A 16,490-nucleotide genomic window follows, 5' to 3' on the forward strand; every position below is an offset into this window, starting at 1 on the left:
CTTTTCTGTGAATGAATAAAGTAAGCTGTATTATAAATAAAAAAGGAACATGGATTCATATTGCTGAACGGGGTAAATAGTTTACTTTTTCTTTTTCATGAATATTTTAAACAATGATATGCAGCATGTTTGAGATAACTTGTTTTAAAATTGTTATATGTTGTGGTTCTTCATATAAAACTTTAAATAGATATAATTAAAAAACAGTGTGGACTGTAATATGCTGCAGCTGACTGTGTGATTATCGTTAATGAAAAGTCACTGTATTTCTTTCCCTGATATGTGGAAATCTCAGAGGTGATTTTAAGGGTATCAGGAGTCTTTGCCTGCATGGAATGGAATGAGGTTAACCCCAAGAGAAAAAAAAAGCTTTATTTCTAGTTTGAGTTCCTAGAAATGTCCTTTTGGGTATTCCATCATACACTGTCATGATTCTGAAGGGGTGACCTTTTCAAAACTAACATATATTCTAAATGTAGACATTTTCCACAGATCACCAGTGAAATCAAGCAACAACATGATGAAGGTTGAACAGTTTACCACAATGCCAATCTCAAGAAGAATAGTTTAGATATTATATCCTTCACTTCTGGCACTTTTTTCATAGCAATACTCTCTGTCAATGTTCAGTCTGGGTGTTGTCTTATGGAAAAGATAAAAGACTTGCTGCCTGCTTGAATACAACAATTTTAGAATGTTCTTGTTGGTATGTAGCAGAGACAACCTGTTAGGCCTAAGAAGCATGCCTCCTTTGTAGATTATAGTGCATGTGTGTTGCCCCTTTCCACTTTTTGATGAGTCCTTCAAGATTATTTTGACATGACAGATTTTAGTCAACTTTTGGTAAATACAGGTTTCTCAAATATGCATTATACCCTTTTAGAATTAATGTAGAATAGACCATTAGTTACCCTTACCTCGGGGGGGGGGGGGTTTGCTACTTTCATTGGACCATTTTAGCAATGGAGAAAGTGGTGTAGGAACCTACGACTCCATATGATGGTATTAATTTGTCATTGCTTATACAACTCATTTCTGATGATCCTGAGTGTGTGTGTGTGTGTGTGTGTGTGTGTGTGTGTGTGTGTGTGTGTGTGTGTGTTTGTGTGTTGAGAGGTTTCCTTTCTCTAATGTATTTATGTAACATAGTTCCTTTGTCTAATGTTTTATGTAGTGTGCATAATGCATACACTATCATAAGATGTATAAAACTTATTTTGACTTTTTCACTATGTTTATTAATAATGCTACTTTCCATATCATATCAACCTATGTTATGTACCTGGGCTATGCCTGAAATGGGCCCCTTGTAGACTAGCAAATGACCATTGTTAACAAGCAGTAAATAAATAAACACATAAATAATAAACACATAAAAAGTCATCCTATACGTTTGATTCCCTCCCATCTTTGTAGGTCAACTTAGCAGCCCAATAATAACTGTTTTCTCAGGATTCTGATATAATTATTTGTTGCTTTTATTCACTTAAAACGTTTCTGCACATTGTACTTTCTAATTTCCGCTGCTTTCTCCTGCTGTTAAACTACTGATACGACAGAGGAATTATCTAGTAAGTTAGGTTTACCTGATACCTTTTTTTCATTGAATAAAGATTCAAAGATGTTTGGTGTCCTTGGAGAAAAGATGTATTTGAGAGGGTTTGAGCATTAACAGCTGCTGTTGCTTTATATGATATTATATCAACATGATGCTATACAGCAGGCTTCTGTCATGCTGTGTTGGAACTAACTCTGTGGCCAGAATATAAAAAGCATTCAATGCATTGGGCATTTCTGTTAAAATGTCTACCCATGAATCATGTTTATTAGCATATTCATTGTTCACTTAATTCCCTTAAGTCATCTGCACTGAATAATATGGCTAGACAGCAGGCATGCTTGTGGGACACACTCTTGGGACTCATTGTATCTAGAGTTCTCTCTAGCTTTTCTAATGTACTGTTTGAAAAGATTGCTCATTATCTCATTTAGGGCTGAAAAAATCATAAGGTAAGATGAATGAGACATTATATAACCCACTCCGTGTTGGCAATGGTACTATGAACTCTAGCAGCTGGAGTGACAGATTGCCATATTTTCAAAGGACTTTCTCCAACAACATAATAAATGTTCACAGCTTTTAAGTAAGGGTAGTGGAGGTTGTAAGGACTCAGGGTTCCTACTGCCTTTGTCCACTTATGAGGGAAAGGAAGCTTCTACCATTTTTTTTAATTCTGAGGTGATTTTGCTTACTTTCCTTTCTTGTTTTTTTTTTTTTTGTTTTTTTTTGGTTTTTTTTGTTTCTTTCATGGTTTATGTCCACTTCAGGATTATTTGTTGCACATTTCTCCTGCATGTTTTGAGATCCACCTCTATTTCCATCTGGGATATTTGACTTCATATTCTATCCACATGTTATTAATGTTGGGAGACGCAGCCAAGATAACTATAATGCAGTACTGTTGTGTGAGGCATTCGCCATAAGCACCAACACGTAACATTGGGACGTTATATCCCTCTATGTGAATAAGTACCTATTCATACCTTACACCTCCTTACTCTCCCTTCTTCACTCACTTCCTTTCTTCTATCAATTTCTGTGCCCTGGCTTTCTCTCTAAATATAACAAAAGTCTGCTTTTTTATCACTTCATATTGTGATTCCTGTTTATATTATACTAACTTACCTTTAATTTCTCTATAAACTGGCTAAAGTTTCTCTAAACATTAAATCATTGTCATATAACTTGCATCTATTCTTAATATTTTCATATTATGTCTAATTTGGTATAAATATTTAAACTATATATGTTTTTGAATTATTTTTGAAGATTGTAATATTATTGCTCTTAAAATGTTTTGTGAGCTTTTCTCCAAAAGTCTCCCTAAAAATGGGCCCCTATGCAGTTGCAGTTGGACTTTCCCGGTCAAATGCCAATAAAATATTGCTTTGAAGATGATGTTGGGGTAGGACAGAAGTTACTAAACAAGTCATAAGCCTCAATATGAGCTTTTGTTACATAGCCACAGCCTTTCCAACAACTCTTGGCAGTGGTGTAGTAAGTGATGTATGTCTGTATGATTTAATCCCTGATTCTGGAGCAGACTATGCATGGTGGCTGTTATTGTCTGGAGGCTGACCCTGCTTCCTTGCTTCAGCTTGGACCAGAGTGACAGCATCCATGTACTGTAAGTGTTTCTCCCATCCAACTAACTCTTTATATTCTTATATATCTGTGGATACGTAGCTTTGAAAATCTGATAGGAGTTCCTCTTCCAAGAGCCTGTATGGATTATGTCTCTCCACAGAAAGAGGCAGCAACCTATATGATGATAGTGAGAAGCACTGCAGTGCACAGCCAGTGAGATAATGGTTGAAATGGATTGTGCATAATTAGTCCAGAGCTATAGAAGGGGTATTTGAGGATCTGTAGTGCCTCAAACAACAGTACTGATTTGTAGTCCACAGAGACCATACATTGATGTTTACAGAGTTTGATAGCGGTATGAAGATGGGGCAGGCTTAAAAGGTGCTAATTATTCTGTTTTACAAGCAGTTTTCTGACACCTGCTGTGTGATTGGCCTGATACTATTGACTTGGGCTTTCTTATCTTTGCTTGCTTGTGAACTGTCAATTTGTTGAGCACATCTCATCTTTATGAGACTCCTCAGTTACTGTTTCCCTTAGGAAATCACTGTCAGCATAGTTTACATTTGCCTGCTAGCAGTGATTAAATATATTTTTTATTTCTGAGCCAGATCCTTTGGCATAGAAGGCTGAAGCTCTGAATATGACCGAAGCAACCTAACAAATCAGTCTCCTATTGTATCTAGTATGGGAAGGTAAGGAATTAGTTGGTACAGCTGGCTTGTTTCTCTATAAGAGGAGGAGTAGCGCATGTCAGGGATCAGATCTGTTGCAGAACCCTGGTGGAGACTGGCAATCTTGTGGCAACAGTGGCATTGAAGGGGGCAGGGGTATCTTGAGGGGGTCACATCACTTTATGAAGTGAATAATATATCCTCACTGATGCTGATTACATGCCAGACCCTGGGAGTAATGTTTGACATGAATAGAGGGGTTAGGAGCTAACTTGGGTAGGTGATGACCCCACTCTCTACTGCTACGCTTTACCCCATAGGAGGAATGTATCTGCCACAGATCTCTGTGATGTTAGAATATTTAAGTAAAGAGTGGGTGTAAAGTCACCGAAATGGAAATCATATAGTACTGATATTTGTTTATGTCAAAGCTTCCGCTGGTTAATTTCATCCAACTGTAGTTTTGACTGCTGGTAACATGACAAAGCAGCAGATATAGAACTATCAATTAATGAATGTACATTTTAATTAAATCATAAATGCAACCTTCAGTATAGGATATACTTTGCGTAAAATAATGCATAATAATAGTTGCACTCCTCAAATGAAAGCCCTAATAATAGTACATCTCACAGTATAGTACCTTTCAGTTTTATCCTTCATTATCTTTTAAGTTGCTCAAAGGTTTCCTTTTCCTTCTCCGGTCATTATTGTGCTGTTTTCAGTGATAGTCTTGTGTTGATCTACACCTGCTCATCTTTCATAAGCATTACAATGCATGCATAATATTGCTATAAAATCCCCATAAAAATTCAGATATCAATGTAAAAGGCATTTAAAACATGTTAGTTGCTTGCTTTAATTACAAGCACGACATATTTAATGGAACTGTTCTGAAGTTTTTACAGCAGACATATATTTAGATTCATAGAGACAACTTTATTAATACCACATTTTCATATAATTTTATAGAGTCTGTTGAACCCAAGTTCTTCAAGGGTTAAGCTATGAAATCCTCAAACAGCTGCCAACATGCACAGCGGATCAAGCTTTCTATGGCACAAATTACGTTTTGTAAAAATTACTTCTTCAGGTCAGATTTAAATGTTCCTTTTTAATAATTCATTTCACACCTACACAATTTTGCTGTCTTCTTCCCCTTTTAAAATGCATGGCTTTTAATACAAAGAAGACGTTAACGTGAATAACGTAGAAAGTAATAAATCAACATTGTTAATGAGGCATACAATATTCATCGTTTCTGTTTTGCTTATTCTGATTATTTCAGTAACACAAATATTTGATACTTACAACCAAGTTAATGGAGAGTGGGCTTGGACATTTTGGAAAGGTGATAATGGATGCAGTGATGGGAGAAGTTCTGCTGGGAGTCTTCGACTTCTTCTTTACTTTATAGTGACTACTGCTACTGCTTGCAGACCTCTTTCTGGTCTCTTGAGACCATTCTCTGTGCCTAAAGTAGAAGGATAAAGTACAAGAGTTGCCAGGAAATGATATGACATGCATTTCCATACAAAGTTTTTGGGTGCAGTGCCTCAGGAGAATCAGTACATTTAGCCTTCTCACTTATTGAGTCTTGGGATTAAAGTATCTGCATTCTCTCTCTCTCACTCTCTCTCTCTCTCTCTCTATATATATATATATATATATATATATATATATATTTATTTATATATTTCACAGACAGTCTCTTATTTCAAATTAAATGTCTTTATTACAGAGTTAATTTCATAGAATTCTACTTTCTTCTAAAGAGGGGAAACAAAAAGAGAGTTACTGACAGTAACAGGACTTGTGATAGGTTAGTCAGAGGGGTTGTGATAGGTCAGTCACAGGTCTTCTGATAGGTCAGTCACAGGGTTTGTGATAGTTTTGACCTAAGACAAACCTGAAGATACTATGACATACTCTGACTGATTCAAAGGCTGCTATAAAATTACCATTACCCTAAGAATGAAATATTTTGGGCTTCTTTTGCTGCACCCTTTATATGAGTGAAAATAACTGTTAATTTACAGATATCCAAACAAATCACAAAAGCACTTTACCACTTCTCTAAGGATTTATATTTACAAGGCAGAATTTCTTGTCATAGTTTCCTTTCTAGTTACACACTATCCTGACCTGCTTTTTTAGTTTCACCTAAACCTCTTCCTTTGTCACTTTACACCTCACTGTAGAGTATTCCAGCAGGGTCTCTGATTAGCAATCTGATGTACTTTTTCTTAAGACTTAAGGCAGGCAAACATATTTAGGCTACAGGTTGATTCCATTAAGTCTCTCCTACCTGAAACCAGATCCAGCACCTTAGTGCCTAAGCCCTCACCTTGTTATATACTCACCAGTTTGTATCCTAAGACGTAAGTGATGGCAGATGCCACAGGTGTAGGAAAGGAGCTGATATCAGCCCTGCCATGAGATGACCGAGTTCAAGGGACAGCTGTGCATGTAAATGGTTGCAAAAACAATAACATTTGAGTGATTGTCGCATCCATTTCTTCTACTTGATGAGACATTACAGAGGACTGTAGCCAAGGATAAAGCTGGTAGTTACAATTGGCAGTATCAAAGGCCCATATGATGCCTATAACTCTCCATAGTAATAGATATATTTGTTCTACCAATTTCCAGCTGCAATATGTCATAGATGTGCTTTAAAACCAGCCTTTTCAAACAGCACACCTTCAAGAAATACATCTAAGGCATTCATCTGCGCAATAAACTCTTGCTACAAATTATGCTTAGCAGGACCTAAGTGTGCACAGCGGGCTGATTTGAAGATTTGCTTGTGAGTTTGCTTAGCCAGTTTTACAGAGTTAGGGTACTAGGCACTTGTCATATGTGTGTGAGGACAATGATGGCACATATTTGGGTCTTGCTTTCCTTTTGAGTCAACCTTAAATGACCTCCACCTGTGACGTTACCCGCCAAATAATGTGGTTCTTCCTGGCAAACAGCACACTTGGGCAGTTATGTTCAAGGCTGATCTTGTAAAAGTAGAATACTGTCTGTAAATTTTGTAAACTAAATACCCAATTTTGGCTACAGATGACTGCATCATCCAAGTTCACTGCTTTATAATGCCTGCATAGTTGGAAGAGCTTCTTAATTAACTACCAAAACATAGCACAGGTTCCATGTAACACAAACATCAGTACTGTATGTTAAAAAAGTCTGCTAAGTATAAAAAGTGCCAACTTATTTTTTCCTTCTCTGTCACAAGAACTTGTCAATGCTACTTTTCAATGTCAAAAACAGTAAAGCATATTATCAGTCCTGCCCATTCAATTTAGCTACCTGTGGTGCACACTATAAACTGTATTGCTTATAGTCATTGAAAAGTGAATGGTGCCATATGGCTACTAAAAACTTCATCAAATGCATTTTTTACAGTGTGGGTGGGATAAGACCCAGTGCACCTTCTATGTGGTGAGCTTTACCCCCTTTCTCTCTCTTACTCAGAGATCCTAATTCCATAGTTGCATGACTAGAGAGAAACAGTGAAAACACAAAGCACAGATGTATGCAGATAGAAATTGCAATAAAAATAATTTTCAGTGGGAAATAATACAAATTTAAAGCATCAAGCTGAAACCGCTTCCAATTAGCAATCAATGAAGAACAGGATAATATGAACTATATCAGACACACAGTTAATTCTATATACCTGTATTTCAATGCAATAATTCATTTGGTCATGCATGGGAGACTGAGGGCCAAGCTCTGATTTGTGGTTTCAGAGGAAGGAAGAACCTGCTAGTCTGTTCTTTTCAGAGAAATGCACTGATGGTTTGTAACTAGGCAAAATCATGATTGCAAGATCTCTACTAGATAAGAATGATTTAAAAAGAAAATCCAAGAAATAAAAGTTTATGAACTGAAGCAAATCATGTGTCTATTTTCATAGGCCTATAAGTTGTTCTTTTGTTCTCTATCAGAATTTGAACTTTTTTTTGAAATAATTAATCTGAAATGATCTGCTATTCAAATTTTTTTTGAATGCCATTTTTGAACAGACATACTTCATAAGGATCTTTCTAGCAGTGCATGCGGGCCTTAGCCAAGATGGGCATGTGAAAAGCATAAACTTGCACAGCAGTGTGACGAGCCTTTCATCAGCACAACAGCCATAGGGTGGGTAAAACTAAGATTAAAAATAAACCCAAACCAGCAGTTTTTTTTACAGCTCCTGACCAAGGCAGTCAGCCTTAACACCTGCCAAAGTTTGTATTTCAGTAATGTAATTTTCACCATAAGGTTGATGTGGAGTACTAAAATACACAACAGAGCCATAGCTAGGTTATTTGGTATCATAGACCATGGCCCGTCCCCAAACTGTGTGCCCTCATCAATCCAAAATGGAGATCAAAAAACACAGTTCATTTCAGCAGCTATGATATCATCTGGTACTGCTAAAATGAATAACAGAAATTTACTTGTTCCAAACTGATAGACCTACAGCACTGTTGATCATGTCCCTGTGATAGATGGTAGCCCCATTAACCCTACCCTAGATGCAGTACTGGCTGACAGAACAGAAGAACACAAGTATTACTGGGGAAACTGAGTAGTTGTTTCATGATCAAGCTGGAAGGGACAGAAAGAATACATATAAAACTTAACCTTTCCTTCAGCTTAACCTTAATAATTTCTTAGGTGACTGTAATCATTTATTTGGAGTACGAGGTTGGCATAATGGTTAAGGTATTTACCTTACAGACACACTGTACAAGGTTTGATTCTCATATGGGGTAATTGGCTAGGCTTAAAATGGCCACCAAGGGCAGTTAGCCTATGAACTATAAGTTATAAAACTTATCCGTTCATGTGTACAAGGTATGCAATTATAAATGTTCACTGCCATATTCTGTGCCAGGTGCAACCTGCTCAGAACAGGCCAGTCTACCAACCCAGGCACTAACTCTTTAAATTGGATATATGCTGTCAGCTGTGTTTCCAGCAGCAGATGATATATATATATATATATATATATATATATATATATATATATATATATATATATATGTATATATATGAACACTTTATAATACTGAAATTCTGAAATATCGAATTTCAGAATCCCGAGATTATAAAGCCGAAAGCTCAAAACTCTGAAACCCCAGAAGCGTGAATTTCAAAATCCCAAAGTTCGGAGATGTTGAAGTAGTGCTTCCGGTATTGCAGTGTGTGAATGGATAGGTGAAAATTCAGGTAAGTATTTATATTTAGGGGTTTTGGTTAGGGGCTTTAGTGTGTGTCAGTGTGTGCTGTGACTGTGATGTGTGTGTGTGAGGGGAATGTAGGTATGTGGTGGTGTTTTTGTGTGTTTGTCTGTGTTGTTTGACCTTGGAGTTAGTATGCTTAAGTAGGGGGGGTGGGGGTGCAGCCCCCACATGGGGGTGCAGGGGGGCTTGCCTCCCCTTCTTGTATGTAGTGAAGGTTTGTGTGTGGGGGGGAAGGTGTGTATATGTGTATGTGTGTGATGTATGGTTAGTGTAGGGTTCGAGATTTTAAAATTTGTGCTTCAGGAGTTTCGGGATTGTAAGGTTTCGGCTTTATGATCTCAAAATTCTGAAATTCGATATTTCACGTTTTCGGGATTATAAAGTGAACCCACACACACATACACACACACACACACACACACATATAAATATATATATATATATATGTATACATATATATATATATATATATATATATATATATATATATATATATATATACATATATATATATTATATGTGTGTGTGTGTGTGTGTGTGTAAATTTATAAATTCAAGAAATAGGTTAGTAATTCAATATCAGAAAGATAACTGTGGAGCTTATTTAATTTTAGAAAGAAATTTTGAATCTAATTAGAATGCTAGTCTTACTGGAAAATTCTTATGGGGGCTTATGCACCTTTCTTGTACCAATATTTATGGCTGTTACACCTGTATGTTCTGCAGAACAAAGAAAATGTGCTGCTACAGGCTGCTACGTATATTTATACAAATGTACAAGTGATTATTTGATAGTGGACTTAGATTTCTTGCAAAATGCATATTTTATGTTGAAATTCAGTGATTTTCATTTTGGCTCCATGGTGCAGAAGGATGATATCCTGTCTATGACTCAGGCAGTCTAGGCTCAGTTAGTAGCTCATATACTGGAGGACCTGATATTGGTAGCAAAAGGAATGTTCAGGTGTTGCACTGGGGGAGAGGAATGATGAGTTGCATGTATGATAAGTTCTGCCAGATACAGGGGATTGGAGTGTGTTGTGGGTGTGCTTAACATCATGGTTCATGTAAGAGATTGGAGAAAGCTAACAGTGGCAAAAGCCTTCACAGTAGTGGTGCATCATATCTCAAATAGATAGAACACATTGAAAACATTGTAGGTTCAAAGGTTCAAAATGCAAAATATGGAACCTTTGAACCTCAAAAACAAAATAAAAAAAAGAACACAATTTTGCAGGGGGCAGTATCCTCACACACCCCTAGCAAATTATATATACAAACTCCAAAAAAGCATTGCCTTGGGGAAAGGGCAAAATCCTGATCCCCTGAAATAAAGCAACCCAGCAAAAAAGCCAGTCTGGTATGAAAATGTTCTACCAATGGATGTCTGGCATTTTTTTCCTTTGACCAAACAAATGATTCTCCTGATAGACATGACCACGAGGAGAAAGGAAATGTTTTCAGGTGGCACGCTTGCTGCATGCTTCAACAGATAACATACTCTGCATGCTGTGGGAGGAGGGGTTTAGCCCATCAATTCCAATGACAGCTGCAGAATGATGACCCCTTGTTTGCATGCCCTTCTCACTGCTGTTAGACTATTGAAAGCTTATAAAGGCAGAAGGCTGTTCCTACCTATAGACATGAAACCCATCTGTTGGGGGGAGACATTCAGGGATTACCCTAGTATGCAGTGGCTCAGAAGAAAATGGAATAATAAGACAGGCAAGGGGATTTAACATTAAGCAGTTCATAACCATGGAAAAAAATGTTTTCATAAAAAGACTGTTAGGGGTAATATAAAATCAGTATTCCTCAACTTGGTTCCCCTAATATTATTTAAATAAACTGCAGAAATGAGTCCATTCTTCAGTCAATTAATGGTTTAGAAATAAATATAAACATCAAAGAAGTACTAATTTATAACACTTGTCTTAGCTGACTATTACCTTTTGTTTAGCTCTTTATAGCGTATAAAGTGAACATTTAAGCAGTGTGATTAGGGAAACTTACCTGCTATTACAGCTTGACGATCTGCAGGTAGAACTGTGTGAATGATGACGGTTCCTCCGATGGGATCTGTGTGACCTGCTTGAAGATCTTCTGTAATAGGCAAATAAAATTTAGGACAATTAGAAGTATGTTTATTGCTTTTTCACAAAAAAAAATGTAACTGAAATGGAGAATAAAGGTGCATTTATAAAAATATACAAAAATGATGTTCAAATTCATGCAGATCTGCGTATGTGCAATATAAATCATAAGCACATAATAAAAATATGTATTTTGAATTTGTTAATTAGGGTAGAGCACTGATCCCCTTCAACCTATTTCAGTCTCAGTCCACAGTAAACACAATAGGTACATAACATAATATAAAGAGTGAATGACAAAATTAAATATATGCATCTATATTATATAAAAAGGGAATATCATAGTTGACTTGATTGCCTAAAGGCAACAGATAAATGACATTAATACAGAGTGAGTGTCATGCAATATATACAGACTGGAGATCAAAGCTGGCATGCTGAAAGAATCACAATCAAAAGCAGTCAGAAGAAAGCATGTAGAGGGAAGAAATATATGAAGTTAAGTGATATGACAAGAGAGATAGCAGTTGCATTTTCCTAGAGTCTTGAAATGTAACACTGCTGTTCACATTTATAGACAAAAAAAACCCAGTGAATAACAACTGCTCTGAATCTGCATTCTTGACAATGAAAGGTATTTAAGAGCAACATCTGCATCATAAATTCTTTTCAGATGCATTTGACTAAGACTAAAAATGTAACATCTAGTAGATATTTTATAGTGGGAACAAGAACATTAGATGAGATATAGCACGTATATGTAAATTTCTTAAACTATATGAAGGCATCTGACATAGTTCCACATAGCATGTTAAGGAACAAATGAGAAAAAAAACTGACTTCAGTCCCTTGGTGACTAAATGGTGAAAAGATTGAGCAGGCTGTTGGTGAGAGATGGTTATAACTAGTGCAATGTTGGTGAGAGATGGTTATAACTAGTGCAATGTTGGTGAGAGATGGTTATAACTAGTGCAATGTTGGTGAGAGATGGTTATAACTAGTGCAATGTTGGTGAGAGATGGTTATAACTAGTGCAATGTTGGTGAGAGATGGTTATAACTAGTGCAATGTTGGTGAGAGATGGTTATAACTAGTGCAATGTTGGTGAGAGATGGTTATAACTAGAGCAATGTTGGTGAGAGATGGTTATAACTAGTGCAATGTTGGTGAGAGATGGTTATAACTAGTGCAATGTTGGTGAGAGATGGTTATAACTAGTGCAATGTTGGTGAGAGATGGTTATAACTAGTGCAATGTTGGTGAGAGATGGTTATAACTAGTGCAATGACTTAGAGAAATAGATGATAATTAGGTTTCTCCATGTGTCCTTGATCAGTGTTAACTCAAAAATCACATGATCACTCATTAGAGGAACACCAGTCATTCCTTAAGAATGCAGAGGGCTGTTTAACAGAGTTTCTCTATTCCGCAATGCTGGGTGACAGTAGAGTTGGTGTATATAGTAGGGGTGAAATACGTGGGACCTTGACCAAAAATCACTTCTTTTGAACTGTTCCATTCCTTTGTATGGAACTGGAAGCTTTCAAGGACTTGTAGCTGAGGATTAGCAGCCTCAGAATTGGGTAACTGTCATTGTTTGTGGAAGCTGATAACCCATCCAGGCAGTATTTTTCATGACTTTATATATAACATTGTAGGTCATGCAGGAAGAGTTCATCATACTGCTGATGACATACTTTGGATAACAGAATGTATTTATTATTTATTTATTTTATTTGACATTTGTTTACCGGGGTGGTCCAACTGGGTCTACAGAATTCGCTTTCAGTGGAGGCCCAAAGAGAAAAGCTTCATATACAGTACAATATAAATACAATACACTCCACAAACAATACAAGTGACATGAAGAGCACTATATAAAAATAAGTAGATTAAACGTAAACTAGGTTACACGATATACTACACATCTGGACAATTCTATAGAGTTATAGCATTACAGACAATTGTAGTTATTCTAAAAACATATATGTTGCTTTCGTGTTGGTACACAAATAAACTAGTCTTCGTGGGTTCTGTTTAAGCAGCTTTATTCTACACAGACACATTACTGTAAAGCTTATTTGACTAAGACTAAGTAACTTATATACAAACTAACTGCTGTGATCATACATGCTTACACACTGGCTGCTTCTTAAAAATGGCACTAAGGATTGCACATGTCTGGATTTTATACAGCCACGCATGCTTCTTAAAGATATAGCACAGACACACGTTACACTCTGATCTACAATATACATAGCTTATGAGCAGTTAAAGTGTATAAAAATAGTATGTAGTTAGTACAATATATGACATTAGTTGTTATAGTACATGAAAAATAAAATGTTGGTTTAAGTTAGGAAAGTAATAGCTGAAGATCTAGTGATGCAGAAAGATAGTGAGAGAGTTAAGAAGAATGGAGGCATTATACAGTTGAAAAGCAAGAAGGCATAGAACCATGAGAAGAGACTTGTTAAAACTAAAGAAATATTCTAAAATGTGGCAACATAAATTTCTGTTCTAAATAAGGCATCTAAAAATCAAAATTACAAACAGAAATACATAGCCGAAGGAGAAGGAATAACAGCAATAAAGGACAAAAAGTGACATAGTAGCAGTTAAACCTGATGATTGAATTGTAAGCATGTGAGAGCAGCTAGAAAGGCTGGCAGAATACTGGGGTGCATAGGAAGATACAGGTTACAAAACAGAAGTTGCTACATCAATACAAAGACATTTTGAAAGACCATATCTGAGCAACTGCATTCAGCAGGAAACCTCCATCTTCTTAAGGACATAAGTGGGCTATGGCTAGTTCAAAGATGTATGAGAATAAAGGACATATTTTGATGATGCATGGTGAATGATCAGGGAAGATGTGAAGATGCATTATTTCAGACAAAGAGTTGTGGATGGCTACATGTTTTTTGGCTCCTCTTGCCACCACTAGCCTTTCTTTAACTCAGTGATGGGATAAGCATGAATCTCAAAGGTAATCTGGAGGGTCATGCTGGTGACTGTATCTGCCAAGGGAGATTTTTATTTAGTTTCCTACTTTCACCCCTCCTTCCCTACATTTGTCTATTCCATCTAAGGCAACTCACTTTTATGGACCACTCCTCCCTTTAAGGAGTGCCTAGACATATGCTCATTACCTTGAGATGGGCATTTCCATCCCTCACTGCCAGCTCCTTGGATGCCTGAGCTGCTAATCAAACCTGGGTTGCCTAGGTCATGGTTAGGGCTTTATTCTTCTGTGCCATGGTGCTTGCTTAAGCTACTAATCTTAATCACATTTTTAATTAAAAGAATAGTGTTTATCCAACATCAGACTAGCTTAAAGGTAATATTGAATTAATATACTGTCAAAATACCTATCTAAACTAATTTAAAAATAACTCTGATTTAAATCCAGAAATGGGGGTTGCTGTGTTACTTCCTTGCACAGAGTTACCCTTCCCACTCAGCTGTGCATTGACAGCATGTTTACATAAGCCATGTCATGCTATTGTGTGACCAAAGCTGATATAATTTGCTTAGAAAATAGCTGGTGTCAGAACTCTCTGCATTTTCCCTTGATTTTGTCGGCAAAAGTAAAGTTATCTGCCATATCATCAGCCCTCTAGACAGCTTTTTCGTTCTGATTATTAACAGGATTCTACTTTCAAAGAAACTGCTGTTGCTTCTGCCTCTGTTAAAAGTGAATATGAAATGCACTTCACACAACAATAAATTTCATTGTTTATTTAAAATATGAATTTTATTTAAAAAGATCTGCTTCCCATTTTGTTGAATCTAAATTCAGTTGTTGCTTATTTTTTGCTGCCTGTAAGCAATTGCTTAAACCCTGCAGTAAAACTGCTTTGGGTTTGTCTATGAGATTTTTGCTGCATGGGTTTTATCATCAACCCTCTGCTTATGGAGTGGAGCTGTATAAGTAAAGGCCTTGATTCATGCAAGGGGAAGTATGGAAGTATAAGAACAGTCTGCTCTGCTTCCAAGCAGGAAAGTTAAAATGTTATTTGTACAGGTTAATATTCTGACAGCTGATACCCACCAAAGGAAAAAAAAAAGACAATTTTACTTCTGGATGGAGGTATAACTTGATGACAGTTTGTTGCTAAAAAAGAAAAATTCTTATCACTTAAAAAACATACATTTTATTTTCTTCCACCAACATACTGCTCAACATAGATGGCTATTGCATCCCATGCCACAAACTACTGGAAATTATTTAGAGGACACTTATTTTGAAAAACAAGAAAGCTGTTATTATTTTTACTGATAATATTTTGAGGATATTCAGAAACAAGTAGCACTGTGTGAGGTGGTACTTCAAAGGATTAAGTATTTATTGTAATGGTTTTAGTTTTATAGCATGGGGTTAACGTGGCTAGGTAAACACCTAAACTAAACATGTTTGTATATCTTGCATATCTTGCTACATTCTGACGTGAGACTAGAGAAATGTAAAAAAAAAAAAACACCTGATTGCATTAAATAGTTTCACACAGTACTTCTCATTCCTGAATATCCCTCATTATTTTCTTTTCTGTTTGATTCAGTGACTAACGATAACACAAACATTTGGAAACTGTAGAGCAGCTGAAGTGTAGCTAAAATTCCCGTTCCCTTTTTATTAAAAAAATATGCAAGATCACAGTACAGGGGTACTGAGTAATTTGTCTTTTCTCCACTGTAGTGTAATCTCAGAATTGGTATATATATTTATATATGTTTGTGTCTTTCGGCTTTTCCCAGTTAGGGGTTACCACAGCGGAACTCCGGTCCGCTAATGATTAGTAGTGGATTTTTACGTACTGGGTTACCAGCCCTGATGTACAACCTTCAATGAAGGCATGCCCCATTCACGTATGCCTCCACACAGAAGACGCTCTAGCTGAGAATCGAACGGGACAACGTCTTGCTACGAGGTGACAATGCTACCGCAGCACCACCACCACAGTTCATATAATTAGTAGAAAAAAATGTGTTTACTTTTTTATGCATTTTTCTACTGGTTGGTGATTGGTCAGTTGTGTTTGATCACTTGTCATTCCATTTTTTTTTCGATATATGTATATGTATACATATGTATGTACATGTGGGTGTGTGTGTATAATGATTTTCCCCAATTTATGTACTTGCTTGCTTGTCAATGCCAGTGTCTTAACAACACATAATGCATATTTCTAGGGATTATTTAGATCACATTTATTCTACAGAACTGCATCTCCACTATTCTTCTCATAGAAACAAAAATACCTCATTAATATAGTTGCTTGAAAGAGTCAGTCAGTAAAGGACATCTACAGTAGACTTCTTGAAA

General features: G+C 36.5%; 1 protein-coding gene across 2 annotated transcripts in view; it reads right to left on the minus strand.

Moving 5' to 3' along the window:
- SRRM4 (serine/arginine repetitive matrix 4) overlaps positions 1–16,490 on the minus strand; it is a 519,623-nt gene that overhangs the window by 62,508 nt on the left and 440,625 nt on the right. For both annotated transcript variants that reach the window (XM_044068321.1, XM_044068322.1), the window contains exons 7-8: positions 11,082–11,171; positions 5,134–5,296 (exon numbers count right to left, since the gene is read on the minus strand). In XM_044068321.1, coding sequence (XP_043924256.1) covers positions 5,134–5,296; positions 11,082–11,171 — 253 coding nt within the window. The remainder of the gene's footprint in view (positions 1–5,133; positions 5,297–11,081; positions 11,172–16,490) is intronic.

This window comes from Protopterus annectens, chromosome 4.part0 (assembly GCF_019279795.1).
Source record: "Protopterus annectens isolate FY-2018-M chromosome 4.part0, PAN1.0, whole genome shotgun sequence".
NCBI lineage: Eukaryota > Metazoa > Chordata > Ceratodontiformes > Protopteridae > Protopterus > Protopterus annectens.